This window comes from Colobus angolensis, unplaced genomic scaffold, assembly GCF_000951035.1.
Source record: "Colobus angolensis palliatus isolate OR3802 unplaced genomic scaffold, Cang.pa_1.0 Scaffold33, whole genome shotgun sequence".
NCBI lineage: Eukaryota > Metazoa > Chordata > Mammalia > Primates > Cercopithecidae > Colobus > Colobus angolensis.
In genome coordinates this window covers 12,510,834-12,535,140 of record NW_012116599.1, presented here as the reverse complement: position 1 = coordinate 12,535,140, position 24,307 = coordinate 12,510,834, and the positions used below count along the sequence as shown (strand labels likewise).

The 24,307-nt window shown below is 37.9% G+C and overlaps 2 protein-coding genes across 3 annotated transcripts in view; one reads left to right on the top strand and one right to left on the bottom strand.

Moving 5' to 3' along the window:
- GIGYF2 (GRB10 interacting GYF protein 2) overlaps positions 1–24,307 on the bottom strand; it is a 129,033-nt gene that overhangs the window by 66,272 nt on the left and 38,454 nt on the right. Inside the window, exons 7-11 of the mRNA XM_011952019.1 lie at positions 8,582–8,761; positions 5,010–5,227; positions 4,758–4,917; positions 4,482–4,670; positions 913–1,109 (exon numbers count right to left, since the gene is read on the bottom strand). Coding sequence (XP_011807409.1) covers positions 913–1,109; positions 4,482–4,670; positions 4,758–4,917; positions 5,010–5,227; positions 8,582–8,761 — 944 coding nt within the window. The remainder of the gene's footprint in view (positions 1–912; positions 1,110–4,481; positions 4,671–4,757; positions 4,918–5,009; positions 5,228–8,581; positions 8,762–24,307) is intronic.
- The window catches only part of KCNJ13 (potassium channel, inwardly rectifying subfamily J, member 13), a 10,594-nt gene continuing 5,647 nt past the window's right edge, over positions 19,361–24,307 (top strand). For both annotated transcript variants that reach the window (XM_011952020.1, XM_011952021.1), the window contains exon 1: positions 19,361–19,481. The gene's annotated coding sequence lies outside the window, so the exon portion shown is untranslated. The remainder of the gene's footprint in view (positions 19,482–24,307) is intronic.

The window sequence follows — 24,307 nt, the reverse complement described above, 5'->3', positions numbered from 1 at the left end:
ATGCCAAGTCTTGCTCAAGGTCTCAAAATTACTAATCATATCAACTAAGATTAAAACAAAAACTGCTCTGGATCAAAGCCCAGGGTTCAAATCAACACTAGTAAGAGTACTTTGCTTGTTTTTAATAGAGACGAGGTCTCATCATGCTACCCAGACTGTTCTTGAATTACTGGGATCAAGCGATCCTCCTACCTCAGCCTCCCCAAGCAGCTGGGACTACAGACACGCACCACCTTGCCTGGCTAAGAGTACTTTTTAAACTAACAAGCTATTGGTCAACTCTAAATGGTGTAAACTAAACCTGTAAAAAGAATGTTAATAGAACAAAAGGCTCAATTAATACATTATAAATAAAATCTTTTACAAGTTTTACTAAGACACTATCCCGCTTTTTCCTTTCTTCAGCATTTCCTGCCACTAACCATCCCACCCCAAAGGGAAGAGAAATTCTTTCGCAGAAAAGCAAGCTATCACTTACTTTACATATAACAATGGTATACACAATCTTGGGGAAATTTAGAGACATGAATAAGATGTTAATGCTCTGAGAGTTTAACTATTTTCCCCGTTATACTTGAAGCAAAAATTACAGAAGATACAGTGACCATCCACAGCTGCTTGTATTCACCATTTTTGGCATTCCACTAATGTCCAAAAAGAAAAAAGAAAAGTAAATAGGTAGGGGCAATCTAAAAGCAAAAAATAACCTGACATAATGACTACTACATAGCAGAAACTTATAAGCATGAAATGAATTGAAAGACAATTACTTATACAAATAAACACTAAATATCCAATTTTTCCAGTACTTAAAATCTAGTGACAAAAGTTTTAGATTTGAAAATTCATGTAATGCCTGCTAATTTTTATGGCAGTTTAAGAGAAGACAAAAAGAATTAACAGGATTTTTACCTGCTCCAAATGTTTGAGACCTTCTTCATCATCAGGTTCTGTGGAAACACTGCCCATACCAGGAGCACCTACAACTGGCGTTTCAACTGGCCGGAGGGTAGGACTAGGATTGGGAACAGGAGGTGGAAGTATGAGAAGAGGAGAGGCTGTATCTGAAGGAATCTGCGACAGGGGCTGCTGGACATCAGCAACCATTTCTAGGGGAAAAAAAATCAGATGAAAATCCTTTGAAATACAGAGACTTGTATGAAGGCTAACTACATTATCAAGTCACACAGCCTGCTAACTGGGTCCAACAGAAATATGAGCCCTGTCACGAACAGTGAAGCTACTTCTATGGAAGTAGTACTCCTTCCTGGGAGTATGTAATACTCCTTCCTAGAATGACAAAATTACCTACACAGAATGACAAAAGGTAAGAGTTAAAAGGTACCTAAAAGGTGATTCTCCAGGGCTTACCTGTGTCACCAGAGCACCTACCCAGTTATAGGCTGACCTCCTAAAAACAATCAATCAGTCTAATCCTTTCTTCATAACATGTCTCCAATTGTAAAGGTTATCAATGCACCCTAAATCTTCCCAAAGATGTGTCATCTCTCATCAAAACCTTTACTGAAAATATCAATGATTATGCTCCTTAAGTACCTGTTTCAAGTCATGATTAATATAATTCAATATATTACATCTTGTAGGATAATGAGAAGCACTCGGAGTCTACCTGTACAGTGCAGGGTGTTCTTCTCAATAGGAATACAAATTACAAAAGAGGTTCTGTCTTGGTTCCTATTTCTAACCTCTCAGTGTGCAGGCTCTTAAGAAGGAAAAGGGGGATGGAATAATTAGGTATAATTGCAGTTTCCCCTTTGAAATCTTGTTTGTTCAACTACAGACAGCTTCTCCAAATTCCTGCTCCTCTCATTGACTCATTCTTTGCCACACTTTTTAAAAGGATAGTCTACACATGCTGTCTCCACTTTAGGCACACCTGCTGTAAGGGGACTTCTACTCTCATATCTCCAGTAAAGCTCCTCTCTCAAAAATAAGCAGTGACACAAAGTTGCCAAATACAATGACTTTTCCTAGTCTTCCTCATCCAATCTCTTAGTAGCATCTGACATTATCAGCTCAATTCTAAGCTAACATTCCCATTCCTTAGTTTCCCTGCACTCTACTCTCCTATCTCTACTTTTACCTCTGAGGATTTTTCTCTGGTTCCTCTTCCTCTACCCTTTAAAAATGGGAATTACTCAAAGTTCTAATCTCAGTCCACTTTTCTTCTTACCCCTAATAAGTGCATGCAATATGTTCAATTTTCATTCTCTCTCTAGCCCTAAACTCTTCCCATCTAGATACAGTCCCTCATTCACAACTGCTCTCTGGCCATCTCCACTTAATTTCTTCTCATCAACACCTCAGAATCACTGTTCAAAACTGAATTTATTCTCTCCCCTCCCCAGTGTGCTCCTCGACTTCCACTCTATGGTGAATGGCACTATAATCCCCTCAGGCTCTTTGGCTCTTCCCTCTTCTTTTCATGTGAATGGCACCATAATCCTCTTATAATCCTCTTTGGCTCTTCCCTCTTCTTTAACCTGATATCCAGTCAATGACTGAGTCCTGCCAATACCTATTTTAAGGTATTTAAAGGTATCTCATCTGCCACAACTTCCCTTTACAGGTGTACTATCTACCCCATAGTGACTGCTCAGGAGTCTAAGCGGTCACAGTGAAGCCAAACTGTCATCACAAGATAATCTACACCCCGCTGTCAAATCCATGTTCTAACCATGCTTCCCAATATCCTCCTTTTCACACTTCATATTTCATCAAATAAAAACAAGAGCTGATTTCCTGCCCAAGCTTGGATCAGTCCCACTTCTTCACTTTAACTTTCACCGCTTCCTAGTACTGGAATGCCTTCTCCCAATTCATCTAGCTACACTTACCTTCAAATTCTACTTATTATTCCAAGATGTGTTGAGAGACCACCTACTTCCTGAAGCATCCCAAGAGTCTGCCAGCAGTGAACCTTTACCTTACTTTGTGCCCTGGAATAGTGATACATGCACGCTTTATCTCCCCTACACACTATAAATCTGGAGTTTGGACCTTTAATGTACATCTCTGAAGCCTTCTCGGAATATGTATATCTAGACTTGATCCAAGAATCTCCTGAATAAGGCTTCAAGCATGTTTATTCAAAAGAATGTACCACAAGTAGTTCTGGGGCATATCCTACTACAAATCAAACTGTCTCAAAGATATACCAGTCTCACAGTGCCTGCTATGTAGAGAACAGATTCAAGTACTTGCTGAGCTACTCAAGAAGCTAAGGGCAGGAGGATCACTTGAGCCCAGGAGTTCGGATCCAGCCTGAGCAACATAGTGAGGCCTTGTCTCATTTTTGCTGTTGTTTGTTTTGTTTTTAGAGACAGGGGTCTTGCTATGTTGTCCATGCTGTTCTCAAACTCCTGGGCTCAAGTGATCTCCCCCATTTCAGCTTCCCGAGTAGCTGGGATTACAAGCACATGCCATCACACCCAATGAATCTCATCTCTTAAAAAAAAAAAAAAAAAAAAAATCAGCTTTGTTCTAGACATTCAAAAAATTGAAAAATTCTTGGTTTGAGTTCTCAAAGTATTTAGTCTACTGGGAAAACAAGGTAATAAACATCTTTATGATATTATAATGCTATGTTAGAAATAAGGCTGATTGTTTAAGAAACAAAGGAAGAAGACACCTACCCTAGTCTGGGGGCTTTGGATGGAAGAGAGTTTCAAGAACAGAGAAAACGATGTGCTAAGGTATGAACCCTAGAAAACAGGAGATATTTCAGGACCTAGAAGGCTTTGAGAGTGGTGAGTAGAATGTGAGGTAGGTAAAGAGGCTGGCAATGAAACTGCACAAAGGGAAGTAGATGCCAGATTGTGCAGTGTCACATATGTCATGTTAAAAGGTATAAATTTTTATGGTAAATGAATCAAGTAACCCTTCAACCTCAGGCATTACAATGACATTTTTTAATATGTACAAGAAGAAACATGGAAATGAGCATTAATATTGCCTAATAAAGTGTATGAGCAACTTAAACCAATACATTAACACTGAAAAAGAGATATATTTTAAGCTTATTCTGCCACAGATTCATGTATGTTCTCTTCTTGGCCTCTTTTAGAACAATGGCATTTTGGTGTGTCATCTGGTAATTTAAGCTGGGCACATAATCAGTCAACATATGAAAGGAAGGTAACTGTCTGATATGGGAATCAAACTAATGCAAAGGATCTGATACCCAGTTCACTAGTAATGACACACGGTGGCTATGTCATAACACCTTAGGACATGAGATTCCAGAGCTCCACCCTTGCAGATTCTCTATTTTGGTAAATTCTGAGACGGACACATACATGAGAAGCCCTGTTTGACTGGGTTTACTGGTAAAACAATCTATTTTGATAATGCACCCACTAAAAGCAGTTCTAGGAGGCATAAGCAGAAGCCTATCTTATCAGTGATCACTGGCCTCAGCAGAATCCTATTTTAGCTTGTCTGTTCCCACAAATACATACCATCCGCTCTGCTGGGCACTTTGGCTGGTAGACTATTTTCCATCCGAATCTCCTCTTCAGCTTTTTCCGCTTGCTCGGTTTTTGGTTCATCTTTCCTCTCAAACTGTGATGCTTCCTGAGACTGATGGTCTGAAGGAGTGCCTGGTCTAGCAGATGATAATGAGGTCTGGGGAGTTTCCTCACTAGCTTCTGGAACACGAAGTAATCTTAGTTGAACTCAGAAAAGTTTTGGTTTGATGGAGGAAAAAAAAGGTAAAGGGCAAGAGGAGGCCTTACCAACTCCTATTCTATCTGTTTTCTCTCCTTCTTTATTTGTCTTATCAGGTTCTTTGGCCTCTTCATTATGGCTACCCTCAGAGTCAGAGCACTCCTCCCCTTCGTCCACAGGCCGGAAGTCCATCTCCTGCTCTTCTGGAATAGGCTCTTTCTGCACTTTCTGTAGCAAGAGAATAAAACCAAAGATCAACAGCAGATTTGGCTTTGGTATAAGGTTAATGCTGGTCATGACATTTAAAACACACTTCTTACTTTTAGAGAGAGGAATGCTCCAGATGAGTCAAATGTGCCCATTTCTTCTTCAGCATCCTCTAAGCACCATTCGGGCAAGCTATCCCTGTCATCATCTATGCTCCCACTGCCAGAGCGAACCCTTCGGTAACCCCGTTCATCATCTCTATCTCGAAAATCAAACTCAAACCTTCGACGTCGTTCCATGTGTTCCCGCCAGCCTGCAGAACGAGGGCCATCTGAGATGAGAAGGAGGACACAAACCTTAGAAAAGTTTTATGACAGTATTTGAAAAAGAAAATCAGGAATGGAAAATACAGGAGAACACTACAAGTAACTGCAAACTCAAATGGACTGACCTAGTAAAGAGAACATTAGGCAACTAAACAAAGTTCAGAGTTCAGAGTATATCTACTCTTATGAGATGACAACAGTACTTAAGTACTGAGCCACGCAACATAGTCTAAAGCTTTAAAAGATAAATCTAAAATGAAACACATTTAAAGGACACTGTATTCCAAGTAAGCACTTTTAATAAGTCCTAGGTACTTGATTAAAATACTGATTAGCCGCCAAATCCTCATCCAGACTTAATGCACTAGACATCCTTCCATAATGAAGATTATACCTTCCCTTTGCCCAATCCTAAAGCATTTTCTTTCTTCCCCATGAAAATATCATTTATGGATAAAATCAGCTCCCTGTGTAGATTTATAATATCAAACTCTTCATGCCTATTTATTAATGCCAGGTTCCCACTTGTAATTCTGATCCTCCCCGCAAAATTCATGAAATCTACAGCGCTGAAAGTTGTCACAGAGGTTTTATAAAGCCCACTATCCTAATTTTATAGTTTAAGGAGAAACTAAAACTTTGCCAGCAGAAGTAACTCACATATGGCAAAGTAGAACTAAAATCCAATTCTGTACCCTCTGCTGCTTGTTCTACAATAACATGCTTACTCTCCTTTCCCTTCTTTCTCATCTCTTAATTCTCCCTATCCATATAACACCCCCAGGGACATTCCTAAATCTACATTTCCCAACAGAAAAAAAGATTGCCTAATAATAAAAGATCCTACTTAAGGTATTTTTCTAAAAAAAAAAGAAATGGAAACTCTTGTTAAAATCTGACAGACCTAGACTCTGACAGAGTCTAAAAGAGTCTTAAAAAGAAAAGCAGGCTTTAACCTATTAGAATTTTCCATCCTTGACTGCTTTCTCTGTGGGGGATAAGAAAAAGAAATGTGGCCAGAGCTAAATGTTCTCACTATTGAGACAAAATTTGCAAAAACCAGCAATCTAAAAATCAAATTGGAAAACAAAGGGCAAAATGTTAAAAAGCCAAATACAGGTAGCATCTGATAAGCCACTCACAAAAAGAAATCTTATTCCCACACTCCCATCCCTTCATGTAACAACAACAAAACACTATTTACTAATTCCTATGAGAACTAAGGAATTTTATACCCAGACTGCTTACATGGAAACCTAGAGCCATTATGCAAAAAAAGTCTTCATGATCAAATGAATTTCAGGGCCCTCTGTACTGCTTTCATTTCTAACATTCTAAATGTACATCATGATAGGAATCTATCCTTCTAGGTACCTGGCTCATATTTCCTCTTACTGAGTTTCTAAGGTTTCAGCTCCCAAACTGGATGCCTTCCTGTCCTTAATGGTCCCACCTCCATACACATCCAGCTGGAAGCCCTATTTTATATCCCATAATGTTATCTTACCAGTAGTTCATAAAATTTTACTCACAAAACTAAATACAGCATGTAAGACATGTAAGGTACTTATTAAGGCTGACTGCTGATTTACAGACCCTACATCTAAACTAAAGTTGGATCCTGTTTTCATAAAGATAAAAGCAGTTAAAATAATTTAAAGTTTTACTCAAATCTTAATAAAAGATTAACCATAAACTAACAAACGTTAAGAGTTAACATATGAAAACTGCTATAATCAGGCTATACTTTGAATATACTGGGTTTAAAAAGTGAATGGTATTCTTTATTTAAAATGCATTTACACTCTTTTCTCAGACCCATATATCTTTGTATCCCCCAAACTATCTTTTAAAAATATATGGATTTCAGCCACAGGTGTGACTGAAAAAACATATATGTATATGGATTAAAAGTTCTGGAAGATACACAAGTTGATGACAAAAATGACATGAAAGTCAAATATTAGGGGGAAAGAAAGATTTAGAAAAGATGAGAAGATAATATATATCCAAATTCTAAGTTGTTGGGTAGGAGGTACTTTGATAAACTCCCTTTAATAGAATCAACATCAGACATTTGGGCTCAAAAAACACTGTTCATCTTCCAAAACATTCACCTTGTTTGTTTTTGACCAGCTGGAATTTCGTTTCTCTCTCAGCCCAGATCCTATCCATTCTTCACTGAATGCTTGTTGGGAACACAGTCTACAAACCCTCTGCCTATAGACAAGCTCAGCATAAAATGCAGTGATGCCTTTTAGAGAACTGCAACATTTGGCTCAGGACACAGACTAATGAAAATTGTCTAGATCTTGTGATGTAAACAATGCCCACTAATGACAGAAAACCCACCCAAGAGGCAGCCATGAAGAGTTGGTATAAAAGTATCCTAACCCTACCCAAACATTAACTTCGGTATGTTTCTACCTACCACTTCCTTAAAATACTCTGAATGCCTGTTATGATGTCTACCCAGATCTAAGCTAGTGGTTTTGCTAATAACTTGATTTTTAAAAGTGAAAACAGTTTACATTATCATAATTTCCTGTATTAAAGGTAAGCCTCTCTGGCACATGGTTGATAAAATACTGTCATACACATTAAATTCATAGGGCATGCACATCCTTTGTGTGCTTCAGTTTTGCATGACCCCACGACTGGAACTACAGTTGCATCTGATTATCATGAGGCATGGAATCAGCACTGTGGTAGGATATGAACTTTAACACAAAGCACTAGTGTCTTCAATTACCAGCATATCTAATATCCAAGAAGAACAGTTTGAAGCATTCTTAAGAGACAAACAGAAGAACTTTAAAAACCACTAATCAGTACTATTCTCTCTCCTTCTAAAGTTAGAAGGACATAAGAATGAACTTGTGATTATGTTTCTGACCTAGCTTTAAAGCTTATTCTTCAAATAAGGTTAAATCACATTTTCGAGGGGAAAAAATGAAAGAATAAACCCTTTCTTGTTAGGAAAAACACCTATTGTTGGGGAGGGAAGCACATATTTCAAGTGTATAATTTTTATACATTTATAAATCTTAAAGCTGAAAAAAGATTTAAAGATTTAGAGGTAGACAAAACTGAATGAAACCCTCATTTCTGCAGTTGAGAGCAGGTGCTTCCCATTAAACTACACTATTTGCCCCAGAAAAATAGAAAAGTGATTTCAATCAACTGAACACATGTAGCAGGAAATTTTTATGTTGCAATTTTTTTCTAGTAATAAAACTGTGACAGCATAAATATGAATCCTCCCCCACCTTTTTTAAGCCAGTTTATCTTTTCCATTTAATTCCTATTTCCATCAAACTTCCCTTATTTCCCTATGGACCTTTACTCAGAATTCTTACCAGGACTGTGAGGTCGCCACCTCTCTCCATCCCTCCTTGATCCAGCTAGTCGCCAACCTCCATCTTCATCTTCTCCATTTTGTTCCTCTCTAAAGATGCGCCAATTTTCACTTTCTGAGCGTATAAATTCATGCTTTCTCCCTACTGATGCTGGTCCACCTTCCTCAAAATTTGGTCTCCCTATAAAGAAAATAATATGGTAAGTAAACACGAGCCTCTGCCAGTGAAGATTTTGAAAACAAACTTCACAGCTCAAATCAAGCTTTCCTGCAAATGTGTCCATTTCAATATTCAGGAAAAATCACTAAAATAACTGAGGGTACTTGCATATATTATTAGACACATTTCTTAAGGCTGAATGTTCACAGACTGTGCAATTATTTTTTAACAAAAATATTATGTACAGTTTTTTTTTAAAAAAAGGCATGCAATGGAAAGTCCATCTTCCTACACAAGACCCTCAGAGTCATATTCCCCAGAAGTAACCATCATCAAGTTTCTTATAAGGTCTTCCAAGCACTGTCTGTGGGTATACTTATACATGTATACATAGCTCCCTCATCCACACGCACAAACGCCACCCTCTGGATGTTATAAATGTTGTTTTGTTTGCTGTTTTCACTAACACTGTATCTTGCCAATCCCTCCTTACCAGCACATACTTTTTAAAGTTATACGATATTTTTCATTATACAACATACTTTATATAACCAACACCTACTGGTGATTCTACCTAAACATGGCATCTGTACATGTCAGGCCCTCTGTTATTCCAAAACAGATTATAAACTGAAAAGTAGGCCGCATGATGGCTCACGCCTATAATCCCAGCACTTTGGGAGGCCGAGGAGGGCAGATCACGAGGTCAGGAGTTGGAGACCAGCCTGGCCAATATGGTGCAACCGCGTGTCTACTCAAAACACAAAAATTAGCTGGGTGTGGTGGCAAGTGCCTGTAATTCCAGCTACTCAGGAAGTTGAGGCAGGAGAATCACTTGAACCCAGGAGGCAGAGGTTGCAGTAAGCAGAGATCATAACGCTGTACTCCAGTCTGGGCGACAGAGTGAGACTCCATCCCCCACCCCCCCCAACAACAACAAAAAAAAATTGAAAAGTAGTATAACCTCATTTACTCTAGCACCTAATACAATACAGGCATACCATAAATTGCTTTTGGACAGAATTCAAAGCTAAGCTATGTCTAACTTAGTATCTAAAAAGTTACATTAATGTCAAGAGAGCCCGGTACACCAAGTAAACTAAACTGCTATTTTAAAAGGACAAGATCATTCTAAATTGTGCAAATTATTCAGTCACCATTCCACATGTGCTAACATATATAACTCATAACATTTATAAAATCTCACATCAAAATAGTTGAAAATCCAGAATAACATACATTAATGTCCTCAGTTTATGAAAATAAAGTTCATGTCTCGTAATGACAAACTCAATCCTTTTAATTAATCCACTAAAAGTGAAAAAAAAAATAGAACAACAGCATATGAAAATGAGATTCTAATTTCTGGTCATTCTGTTATATTCCATCTTATATATATTGAGATTCAGCATCCTGCTTGCCCATATGGTTGTTAGTCTGCTACTAAAGTATCATTCTATTGAAAGATAAAATATCTTGGGAGAATGGGAAACATGATCTGCTGCTTTCTTATTGTGGTAGGCAGCCTCCAAGAGCTCACCAACAATCCCAGCCTGCTGATCTCTGTGGAATCCTCTACCGCTAATTATGAGCTGGACTAACAGAACGCAGCTGAAGTGATGAGATGCCACTTACAATATTAAAGAAGACTGCAGTTTCCATCTTTGACACTTTCTCTGAAGGACACTAGTTGCCATGTAGTGACACAGACCTTGTGGAGAAGCTTGCATGGCAAAGAACTGAGGCTTACCACCAGAAACATGAGTGAGTCTGGAAGTGGATCGAACCCCAGTTGAGCTCTGAGAGACTGCAGCATGGGCTGACACCTTGAGTGCAGCCTTACAAAAACCCTGGGCCAGAACCACCCAGCTAGGCTAAGCTGTTTCTAGATTCCCAACCCACAGAAACTGAGATAATAAATGTTTGCTGTTTTCAACCACCAAGCAAGGGTTTTATTATCTATGACCTTGCTCTTACCTGCAGGATGTGTCTGGAATGTCAGAATTATATTCTGGCTTTCCTTGGTTTATTAGTCCATTTTGCATGGCTATAAAGGAATACCTGAGGCTAGGTAATTTATTTTAAAAAAAAAAGTTTATTTGGCTCATGGTTCTGCAGGCTATACAAGCATGGCACCAGCATCTGCATGGCTTCCAGTGAGACCTCAGGAAGCTGTTACTCATTGTGGAAGGTGAAGTCAGAGCAAGTATGTCACATGGTGAGAGAGGGAATGAGAAAGATGACAGAGATCCCAGACTCTTGAACTCATTACAGTGGGGAGGGGACGAGGGATCCACCCTCATGACCCAAACACCTCCTACCAGGCCCCACCTCCAACACTGGGGATCAAATTTCAACATGAGATATGGAGGGGACAAACATCCAAATTATATCACTTGGCTTACCAGAGAAGTCATAATCTAAATCTATTGTAGTTATTATGTAATATCTGATATATCAAAAACTATATTGCAGCTTTTAGAAATTATTTTGTGTAAGTAGCTAGAACCTCAGGCACATGCCACCACACTCAGCTAATTTTAAAATTTCATTTCATTTAATTTTTGCAGAGATGGGGGTCTTGCTATGCTGTTTAGGTTGGTCTTGAACTCCTGGCCTCAAGTGATCCTTCTGCCTTGACCTCTTAGTCAATTATGCAGAAGGGCACTTCTGCATAATTTATTCAGTTTCTTCATCACATATTTCCAACTGTTGCCCTAAATAGGCTGTTTAAAAATGTGATCATGTTATGAGAAAATCCTATCCATTGAATTTCAGGGATGCTGAATTTCAGGGAGCTAAATTTTTGAACCTTGTATGTAACTGCTACTGGTACCTAAGTAAACTTTATTGATGCTACAAGTAAAAAAATAGATCTGAGGCTGGGCGTGGTGGCTCACACCTGTAATCCCTGCACTTTGGGAGGCCGAAGCAGGCAGATCACCTGAGGTCAGAAGTTCAAGACCAGCCTAACCAACATGGAGAAATCCCATCTCAACTGAAATACAAAAAAATCAGCCGGGCATGGTGCCGCATGCCTGTAATCCCAGCTACTCGGAAGGCTGAGGCAGGAGAATCACTTGAACCGGGTGGTGGAGGTTGTGGTGAGCTGAGATTGTGCCACTGCACTCCAGCCTGGGCACCAAGAGCGAAACTCTGTCTCAAACACACACACACACACACACACCTAGATCTGACTTAGTAAACTAAAAAAAAAAAAAAAAGGCCAGGCGTGGTGGCTCAAGCCTGTAATCCCAGCACTTTGGGAGGCCGAGACGGGAGGATCACGAGGTCAGGAGATCGAGACCATCCTGGCTAACATGGTGAAACCCCGTCTCTACTAAAAACTACAAAAAACTAGCCGGGCGACGTGGGGGCGCCTGTAGTCCCAGCTACTGGGGAGGCTGAGGCAGGAGAATGGCATGAACCCAGGAGGCGGAGCTTGCAGTGAGCTGAGATCCGGCCACAGCACTCCAGCCTGGGTGACAGAGCGAGACTCCGTCTCAAAAAAAAAAAAAAAGAAATTATTATGTGTAAATAATCACCTAGAAACAAAATTTAAGCTCCTTTACAGAAATTTCTGAACAAGTATTGTTCAAAATGGGTTGAACCAATATTCAAGTAGAATGGTTTGGAACTAGTATTCATGTAAATTCAGGCTACTTCATTCTCCACAACACCTCCACCCCATCCTTCACAAATGAGGAAATGGGTCTTCACTAGTCAAAGTGTGCAGATAAGAATTGGAGCCAAAAAAAAGAATAAAAAACAACACATTTAAAAAATAAATAAAAGAAACAAAAATAATAAACAAAACAAAACAAAAAATAATTGGAGCCAGAATTTGAAACCAGGTCTAATGACTCCAAATCTCATCATTCTTTCTTTGGTGTTGCTTTCCTCTTTATCTTCAAATTTTCTGCCTCAAATCCTTTTTGAAACAAGGAATGCAGAATTGGTCATTCAAACTTTACGAGCTACAGGTTTTCCAACGGTTTGAGAATCACAAGGTTGTTTTACATTTGTTTCTCTTTTGTTAGTACAGCCACATTTTTCATCAAGCCATGTAAGTTCTGCCTCCAGGGGCCGTCCTTATTTTCATAAGGGTGAAAAGACCTTAAGAACTTTTAAATGGACTTCACTCATCTCCCCACCTCTTTAAGAAAACATTTTTTAAAAGCACACTAATCACAAATGTACAACCGACAGAGTTTTCATAAAGCAAATACATATAACTTAACTACCACCTTAGATTTTTTAAAAAAGATTTTAAGGAGCCTCAAAAATCTTCATGTGTCCTCCCAAATCAGCCCTTCCCAATATAAACACTATCCTAGTATCCAGCCCCAAATATTAGTTTTGTCTGCTTTTAAACTTTTATATAAAATGGAATATTCATTTATATCTGGCTTCTTTTGCTGAACATTATGAAAGACTCATTCTCCTTGCACGGGGGCCATGCTAATCTTCTCTGTATTGTTCCGATTTTAGTGCATGTGCTGCCGAAGCAAGCATGGGAGATTCATTCTCATTGTTACAAGGAATATTTTGGTCTTTTACATTGCTGTACAGGATCTCACTGTATAAACAAACCACACTGTATTACTCTTATTCTGCTGCTTAGAGACATTTAAGTTGTTTTCTACCTTTTTGCTATCATAAGAATTGTGCTTCTATGAATATTCTTGGACATGAGTTTTGGAAGTATATGTTTGGATTTCTGTTGGGTATATATTTAACATCAAAACTGCTAGGTGGCAGTATGCTCAACTCTGTTTACTACTACTGAATATTCTTCCAAAGAAATAGTACTACCGGCCAGGCATGGTGGCTCACGCCTGTAATCCTAACACTTTGGGAGGCTGAGGAGGGAGGATCACTTGAGTTTAGGAGTTTGAAACCAGGCTGGGAAACATGATGAGACCTCATCTCTATATTTATCTATAATTTTTAAAACGTAAAAAAAAATTTTAAGGAAGAAATAGTACTAATTCACCATTTGTTTGCTTGTTTGTTTTTCTCAAACCTCTAGCAATCATTAAATGACTCACTCCTTTATAGACAAACACAATTAGAGACACAGGATTAAAAACAAAGATAAGGCTCAGATACAGCACCTGATCTCCAGGTCCATGGACACACAGGTAAATAAACAACCTAATTCAGCTGACAAAATGTGTTAATGTATCTCATCCGATCTTCATAATAACCACGAGAGATTAAGTCAACCATCATTAACTCTCTTGCTTCTGCAAGGACAGGGATACCTGTAAGTTGGTTTCCTAAGGTCACACAGCTGAATCATAACCAAATCAGAAACAGAACCTAGGCAGTGTTCACACTCCTAACCTATGGTTTATTTCCACACTAAATGATTCTTAATGGTTCACTCACAAATTTGACCCATTGGAAGCAGCCAGAAATTCTAGAGAAACTGAAATGGGAAGAAGGAGATCCGGGATTCAAGTATAACAAGCTAAAAGGGTAGTAGACAAATCATGCATGATACATCTTGGGGAAAGTGTCAACATCTTTAAAAAGGGGAGACATGGAACTAAATTTGTTTTCATCTTCCCACAGAATGATTTCAAAATGTATGCCCCTGAAAAAAAAACGGTTAAGACCAACCTCTTCAATATAAAAATTTTATTCTAGAAATTATTTAGAAGGTGACTTCAAACACAGCCATAAAAATGCACATTTCCAATTACTACTAATATAACTAAAAATTATAGTGTATCTAAGCGATCCCCTAAAATATTAAAATAAATCCCTTCTAACCAAATTGATTACAGATTTACTTGTGCAAATTTGGATGGGTGGGTGGGAGTGCCAAGGAGACTGTCATCTTTGTAATGTGAATTAAATATCTATATATATTATTCCTGATATAATTTAAAATAAATAATAGGTCAGGCATGTTGGCTCATTCCTATAATTCTAGCACTTTGGGAGGCCAAGGCGAGCAGATCACCTGAGGTCAGGAGTTTGAGACCAGCATGGCCAACATGACAAAACCCCGTTTCTACTAAAAATACTGAAAATTAGCATGGCCTGGTAGCGTGCACATGTAGTACCAGCTACTCAGGAGGCTGAGGCAGGAGAATCGCTTGAACCGAGGAGATGGAGGTTGCAGTGAGCCGAGATTGCAGCACTACACTCCAGCCTGGGCAACACAGCAAGACTCTGTCTCCAAAAATAATAATAATAAAATAAAAATAAATAAATGATAAATATTAGTCATTCATGGGCAGTTTAGAAGATGACATCTAAGTTCCCTTCACGTCTAAAAATTTCAAAAATTCATAGTAACGAAGACTAAACTGAGTGAGAGTTACATGGCCCTTCCTCAGCATTCAAAATCAAAGGCTTCCTCCTTCTGTAACGTCAGCACCATGACAAAGTCGACTAACCAAATACTGTATTTCAGTTGACTTATTTTTAAAATCTTAACAGATTTACAAACAAGATGATTTTAAAGTAAACCGTATTGAATTATTTACAAACTCATGCCTGAACCAAATATTCCTAAGCCCTGAGCTCAGGGCTGTGAAGCCTTGCACTGGAAGTGCACTCTGTGCTGGCATGCTTTCTTCTTCTTTCAGGGAAAAGGGTCTATGGCTTTTGTCAGAATTTTAAAGGTATCTGTGACCCTCAAAAGGCAAAGAAACACAAATTTTAAATGTCTTTTTTTTCCATTCAATATAGCAAACATGACTATGAAGAAAACGTATATTTTATGTCCTTACGTTAAAAGCAAATTGTGTAAAGGTGCTAAAATACATATGTACTACACATATAAATAATTTCCCCAGTGGCAATAAATACTTGGTTGTTTCAATCTTAGCGTATTAAGTCCAAATAGGATTCACCTAAAAATTAAATTAAATTAAAATGCAGTGTTGGTTTTTGCCTGGTCTAACTGAGTGGACTTCCTAAGGAGAAAGAGCAGTAAAAGGGCACCTGTGTGCATGTTTGACCCACGGCCAAAAATAGTGTTTATGGAAAACTTCAGATGGAGCAAAGAGGCACTCAGCCAACAAAATCTACAGCTGTGAGACTTGGAGCTTACAACTGCCCAATCTCCACAAGCAAAAGTGGAATTATGGGACAGACTTTGAAGGTTGTTTATGTGCAAATTTTTTAAGGAGTGACTTTGTATTACTCTATTCAGATATATATTCTCTGATCAACACCAAAAAAATATTCTAACACCAAAGTAAACAGTGAAAGGGCATCCCACCCAAGTGTTGATATTTACCACCCTTCTCCCCTACAATTACTTATAAACAAAACTCAGGGTGGCTAGGACAGAGCAGTTTAAATTCTATACCCAGAGAGTTACAACTTTCTCCCTGAGGAATAAATAACCTGCTCAGCTGGTTAATCTGAGTCCTGAAAAAACAGTAGAGACTGTAGAAGCTGCAGTGTATCAGAATCTCAGAAAAAGGTCCTCAGGCCATTTGAATATGTACCATAACCCTACAGCCCTCATGCTCAGCTGTCTGCTGGTACACACCCAGAGGCTGCCTGAAATCTGTGGGAAGGCAATTAGTAGTTGGCTTGGACATGTGGAAATGGAAAGAGACTACGCATCTTCAAAAGAAAGCTAAGTACACTATGTAAGCAAGAACATGGAGACCAGGGCTAAAGTTTTAAAGCTGTGAGATTATCTATTTACATAGGCCAGAAATCGCACTCCAACTGAAGATGTTATTGTTCTCAAGAAAAATGTGATACATTTATAGATATATAGTGAATTATTTCAGTCGGAAAGAAAATCAAATGTCTTTAGGGACAGAGGACTAGATTTAATATAGAATAATTTACCTGGTCTTGGTACCTTGCTTAATTTAATCATTATAATTTTGGAGACACAATCCATCCCTATGAACAGGTATTTAGCATTTATGTTCATTCACAGAAGAAATGTTTTAGAGCCATTTCCAATTACCTTACTGTGAAACAGCTACAACAGAAATAACAAATTGTCTAGATGGGAAGAACCATGAGTTTTTGGCTGAAGGTGGCATATCATTTGTGCCAACATCCGTGTCATCTCAGTGAAGGAGACCCAGAAAACACCACCCCAAAATATGCTGCTTTGGTATGCTCATTACTGCAAACTGAGAGAACTTGAGGAACAGCAAGTACAGGGAGGGGCCTTCTCTGATGCCCCCTTAACTCAAAAAATTCCTTTGTCCCCTTCCTAGAATTTCATCAATCAGGAAAGATTAACCTTATCACATAAGAGATTAAAAGGACCAGTAACGATCTTCCTCAAGTTAATTTTTAATACCTGAAAGACTTTATCTCAATAACTTGACAACTTTTGTTCATCATACATTTCTTCCCCTCATTTTCCCATAGCGTGTCAGTCAATACCTTCCCCCAGGACCTCCATATCCCTATTCCAATGCTATAAGAACTTCAATCATCTGGTCCTTCCTCGAGTCTCACGTTTTGTGGGACTCTTGGGCATAAGCACATAAACTATTTTTCTTCTGTTAAGTCTACCTACTGTTGGTTTATATTTTGGACTCAATTATTCAAACCTTCAAAAGGAAGAGAGAAGGTCTTCTCTTTCCCCTACACCAGCTAACCTGGTAACTTCAACCAGAAATGACTTTAAATGCTCAGGCTATTGTAAAGGGAGTGCTATGCTCCTGAGTGGGCACTTCAGAGCTGGTCTACAATATTCACAGTTAGCAGTTAGGAATCACTGTTTATAGACCATAGCAAGACTTTCAAATTGTAGAAATCCAGAAATTAGAAAGCTTCACTTACGACATTTCTTTCTTAATTGAAGATCATTTTGCCAAATCATTTTTGTCTCAATATATTGGAACCAAGTATACTATGGAAAAAGACTTTTAAAGTTTAATAAAATCCTCATCTGTCTTGCCTACTATAATGTATATTCTCAGGCCAGGTGAAGTGGCTCATGCCTGTAATCCCAGGACTTTGGGAGGCTGCACTGAGAGAACAGCTTGAGCCCAGGAGTTCAAGACCAGCCTAGACAACACAGCAAGACCCTGCCTCCACAAAAAATAAAAAATTAGCCAGATGTGGTGGCATTACTACAGGGGGTGGGGGATTAGGTGGGAGGATCACTTGAGCCTGGGAAGTCAAGGCTGCAGTGAGCTGTGATCACACCACTGCACTCCAGCCTGGGTGACACAGCAATACTCTATGTCTAAAAAAATGAAAATAAAAAATATATAATGTATATTCAAAACACATGACAGATACACTCAAGTGCTTCTGCTTCCTATAAGCAGGATTATACTATACTTGTTCTATTATTTTTTTGTTGTTGTTGTGTTGTTCTGTTTTTCTTCAATTAGTTAGCTGGAAATTGATATACATTATAATTCCTACCAGTGCAAGCAGGGAATGAGCATCACACCACAAATCCCTTCTTTATACTTTACCTTCCCTAGTTCTGAAGGTCAGTGTTTCTAAATGCTGTGCCTGAACTTGTGTTGAAGTATTTGGTATTAATAAAACAAAGAAGGAATTAATATATTTCTTAAATTTGGGGGGGGGGGGACGGAGAGGATTCTACAAAGGCGGATTTCACTTTCTAAGTAGCATTATATTAGTCTACATTAATAATTTTCCCAGCAGGCCTTCCAAGATTTTACTTTGAACAATCACAGTCTTTGTTTCTCAGATCCTCTTACATGTGATCTGAGGTTTGGTCAAAGTTTTAAAATCAGCAGCTAACGGAGGAGGAGAAAAGCACTGTTCACTAAAGCATTGCACAAAGCCATACCACAGCACGTTTCAGGATTCTGACAAGCTGGATCACATTTTCCAGCTAAACGCTATTTCAGTGTTGTGTTACATTTTCTGTACACCGTACACTATGTTTTATTAATACTATACTTCATCACACTGATCAGGGAAACATCTCCTAAACATCACTAAAATAAGCCTTAAGAAAATTCTTCAGTTCTTTCACACAGGTGTGTATTTTTAAAAGTGTCAGGTGCAGAACAGTTAATTTTATTCCTATTCAAGGTCTTTGCATACAGCCTTAAAAAAAAAAAAAAGGTTTGTTTCCTAGCCAAAAAAAATAAAAGATTTCAGATAACCAAATTATCTATATTACTAGTTCTGGAACTAATGGTAGCCATTCTGATGACACACGAGAAGAAAACTAAGAACATCAATGCCTTAATTTATGCCTATAAGTCTTTATCCAAATAAATCTTCCCCAAACACATGGTGGAAAAAAAAGAAAAAAGATTAGTAAAGGAAGTATCTCACACTTCAACATGCTATGTAAGGAAAGACGGCTGAAAATAAATCTTGCAGGGAATTTCATCCCTTTGAACTTTCAAATAAACTCTTAAGTAAGATTATCAAACTTACTAAAGACCGGTCCTGATTAGAGGGAAAAAATGCACCCCTTCTCCAAGTCAGTTCTGGAGGCTTTCTCCAGAGTTGTTAAGGTTTGTGTTGGGTAAAGAAAGACCTCCTAACAAACCAGCATTCTTTTCCACATGATCAGAGCTAATTGGCCCCCCTGCAGGCTAAGTGACCAATCACATCAACTTCAGCTGAAACCAGCCCCCACAACGTTATAAACACAGGAATGTAAGCTGTAAAATCAGTCCAAGAAGAGAACCTACAAACTAGACTTGTAGATTAAAATTATCTGATCAAAAAGGCAGACTCTATAAATTTCCTTAAGACCTACCTTGGCATAAAGGCTGACCCAGCAAAAGAACTGGTGAGTACATGCAATAATATCCACTCTTATTTCTTTCCTTATAGGAAACAGGGAAAGAAACTGACTGGCAAATAGGAACACAGCTAGATTACTTCCAATAGATTTTCAAAACACGGACATTATCTATAGGGTAGTATAGTAAGGTTTCTATATTCTTTTACCTTAAATTTTAAAAATGGAATAACAGCCATATTGAATGCATTACTAGATATTTTCTTCTTAACTGTTTTAAGTGTACACTATTTTCTATTATAATATATCAGTAGAGGATAAAGGCCTTAGAAAAAAAAATTCAGTGGCTTGAGAAAAAGTCTTTTTCTTTTGGAAGGAATTTCAAAAACCCAAAATGAGCATAAAAAAACAAATGCCAAAAGAATAAGCCACTTTGTTTTTATTTCTTTAATCTAAGAAGAAAGTGATGAGTATCCTAATTGTAAGGTTTTAAGCATGGAATTATTGCTGAAATTAGTAGATATTTCTGTAATTAAGAAAGTAAAATAGAATCTCCGAGCTTATATAATAGGGTTAGAACTCATAGTGTTTGCCCTAATTATGGAGGGCAGAAGAAATCATTGTAAGACTTTTGATATCAAGTATTTACACCAGACGTGAACAAATACATAGTAATACCATGTTCATTTAATGTTTGTTAGTTATAGCCTTTATCTTGGCTCCTTAGGATGAACTATACTATTTTATATCATGGGAACAGAAAAGACATAATTTTAAGTGCTACAACCCAATGAGTAGAATGAATTTTGATGATCAGTGAAGCTGCCTATCATTTTTTAATAGGTACTATTTTTCCTCCAAATAATTTATCAATGGGCAAATATTTTACAGCCCACACACACACACACACACACACACACACACACAGCAATACAAGCAAACCTTCCTAACCTTCCACTCCACTTTCTATTGGGATCAGTTGATGAGACTTAAATATCAGGTAACAATAATATAATTTTTTAAACCATACAAGCAGACATCAAACTATACAGAAATAAAAGAAATCATATAGGAAACTTGTATACGTTGTAGGAAGTGGAAATGTGTTCGTTTACATAAGTCTGTAGAGCTTTAAGAAATCTTATTACCATAATTCCCTCTTTTTTCACTTTCTTTGTTTTAATCTAAGGATGCCAGGCCAAGGGGATTGAGTGGTTTGCCCAAAATAACACAGCTATGTAACCAACAGTGCCAGAGCCTGAAGGCCATATCCCCTTATCCTGCGTTCTCTACACTAAACCACACTGACTGTAGGAGTCCCCAGAATAGTTATTCAGGGTAATTGGTTAAGTGGGAATTAGAAATCAATCTTCCTTCTCTATACTACTCCACTTGCCAGCACAATCCAAATCAAATCCAGCAGTCTTAGGTTAAAAAAAAAAAATGCTGCTTAACTGTTCTGATTATTAGCCTTTGACTCCCCTGTTCACAGGTTTTTCCATGTATTTAGTTGCAAGAGAAAAATAAAATAAAATTGTAAAGAGCCTAGAGTAAGAGTGCCACAAAAGTTGTAGGTATGAAAACAGCCCTGAAAAGGCCCAAATGAGAATGATGAATTTTGTTATAGTCTACACAGAAAGGCTCTCTCTAAGTAAGGAATTTTAGAACTTTCATAAAGTAGGTTGAAAATAAAAAAGAATCATGGAGCTTTATGTTCCTCAAGCTTTTGTGCAACACTAAGCATTTCACAGCATTCAGTAGGAGAGTAGCTCCACATGTGGAACAAGCACCAGCATCCAGGAGCACGAGGGGCATTTTCACACAGACAGGAAGCAACAACAGTGGAGAATGACAAAGTTATTCACCCACCATTTTGAAGGCAACCAAATATCCTTTCATTGTTATATCCTTCTTCCAAGTGTCAAAATCTTTTATTATGTCATCATAATTTTATTTATGACAGTATTATACTTCTAAAATTGTCTTCTCATCTGGCAAAATATAAACTTGGCAATGTTACGTCATAACTCTCCTCTCTACATTGCTTTAATTTTACTGATGTGCAAAACACAACTAGACTATCTAATAATTCAGACTGTAATAATCTTCAAGTCTTGAAAGAAGTCCTTCCTCACTGAAAATCTATTTTTAACTACAAATAATAGGTCTGAACCTAATCAACATTACTGAAGAACAAATATTCTGGAGTGGCTCTTGAACAAAACTAATCAAATGCAACAGCATTATTTACAAAAGCTAAGCAGGGTCAAATGTCTGTTTTGGAGGCAGTATGTCACTAACTCTGGACTCAGAATATATGGAATTCATCTCCACCATTTACTACCTCATTTTCTTTCTTTCTTTTTTTTTTTTTTTAGAGACAGGGTCTCGCTATGTTGGCCAGATTGGTCTTGAATTCCCGACGTCAAGTAATCCTCCCACCTTAGCCTCCCAAAGTGCTAGCATTACAGGCATGAGCCACCATGCCTGGTTCCTCACTTTCATTATCTGTAAAATGGGACTACCAGTGGTACTTATTCTATTACTGTGAAACTTAAGACACTTTTTTTTTTTTTTTAAAGACAGACAAAGTCTCACTACGTTGCCTAGGCTGGTCTCAAACTCCTGGACTCAAGCAATCCTCCTGTCTCGGTCTCCCAAAGTGCTGCGAGCCAGACACATTTTTAATAACAATAAAGCAACTAATACTTTACTGAGAGCTTACTCTGTGCCAGACACTGGCCACTGGCTTCACATCAGTTTGTACATATGAAGTATTTGGTATGACTCCTGGTACATGCTAAACAATATATATATTAGCTAATATTATTAATCATTACTATAAGAATCACGAATAAAGTTAACAATGGTTTAATATAGATACTTGAGACAGTTATAGGGCCAAGAAAGGCATCTACTAAAGGTGCTAGAAATTTGGCTGTCAAAGACTATCTTGAGAATGCAGTACCAATCATTTGTGGAAAGACTTATTTCACCAAACGCTTCCTGTAGTTAAAAAAAAAAAAAATTAACTGGCTTTGAAGTTAGCTAAACTTGAATCATCCAAATAATCCAAAGCTCCAATTTGCCTTGTGTAAATTTCTTTTATCTGTCTGAGCACCAGTGACTTCATCTGAAATGGGAACAATAGCTATCTAGTTGAGATACCAAAGAATTAAGAGATAATACAGTATGAAAGCAGTTATCACAGTGCCTATGAAGATTTTGTTGTTGTTGTTTCCAAAGCATAGAGATCACGTTAGATTATTTAAAAATAATCTAACAAAATAAGGGTCATTAAGTAGCTATGCCAAGAAAAAATAATACACTAAATGATTATGACAACTTGTTAGGGTCATAAGCTATAAAACATTAAAATAATGCACTAAGACTTTTTAAAGTCTATCATATGAAACTGAAATCGCCATCTAATCTAAATAAATAAATCATCCCAGTGTTTCATCAGGTCAAATCTGAAGAAAATACAAGAAAATGTCTCTAGTTAATCACCAATAAATGTTAAGTTACCTCAGAGCAAAAGAAGAAAGTTGTATATACCCAGCTGGCCAATATCCAATTCCAACAACACAGAAAGGCAGCCTCTAAAGTCCCAAAGTCCCTAGATACAGGAACTAGGAAACCCAAGCAACAACCTAGTTCCACACATTTGTAGTGCCCTTCCTAAGCCCCATTAAAAGGCAGGAAGTGGGTATGCAGCACTCTCAAGGGTATCTACCTCTGAAGGAAGAAGCAAAGGAGAGTTAAATATAAACTCATAGTCCTGGATTGTAGCAAAGAAGAGAGGCTCACTCAAGCGAAGCAAAGCTGCATTTCCTGTTCTGTTCCTGATAACTGCTATACTGAAGTCTTAAGACACCTTTCTTATATGCAAGAATGATTACAAGGAAGGCATAGGTTAGATTTCTACTCACCATCTTGAGAAAAGGATAACCACTGCTGAAAACTGTTTGTAGCAAAAAATTAATTATACTAATTTTATCTTTTTAAAATTCTTATTTAACCCCTTAATGATTATTTTAGTTCATTAAACTCTTAAAACTTTTTCTTCCGGTTTACTTACCTTTCTTTAAAGCTAATGCTATCTAGAAATGTCTACCTGGAATTTCTTATTTTGCCAAGAAAACAATTATCTTTCTACCCCACAATCTAATCAGAGCCTAGAATATTCAAAAAGACAGCAATCTATCATCCAGGACAGAAAGAATCCATGAACATGGTTGCAAAATGACAAAAACAAATAAAGCCTAATCATAAAACTATAAACAAGGCCAGGTGTGGTAGCTCAACCTTGTAATCCCAGTGCTTTGGAAGGCTGAAGTGGGAGGAAGGCTTGAGAACAGGAGTTCAAGATCAGCCTAGGCAATATATTGAGACCCAGTACCAACAAAAATTAAAATTTTAAAAATTAGCCGCGGTTACAGTGAGCTATGATTGTGCCACTGCACTCCAGCCTAGGAGACAGAGCAAGACTCTGCCTCTAAAAATACAAATCAATAAATCAAACTCTGAATAGGCTAATTATAAGGCATACATTAGAACTACAGACCTCTAAACGCTTACCACAAATGCAAGCCTTGTCCTAGCACTAAATCTGGCTTCAAAAGATTTGCAGATAGTTTAAAAATAAGCTTCCAAATGACTTCTAATTATTTACACAGAAGAACACTTACATATTTAAACATACTCCTTTTAATTATGAATAATGCATAATTATAAATTAACTATGAAATGCTAGTCTTGGCTGGGCGCAGTGGCTCAAGCTTGTAATCCCAGCACTTTGGGAGGCCGAGACGGGCGGATCACGAGGTCAGGAGATCGAGACCATCCTGGCTAAGACCGTGAAACCCCGTCTC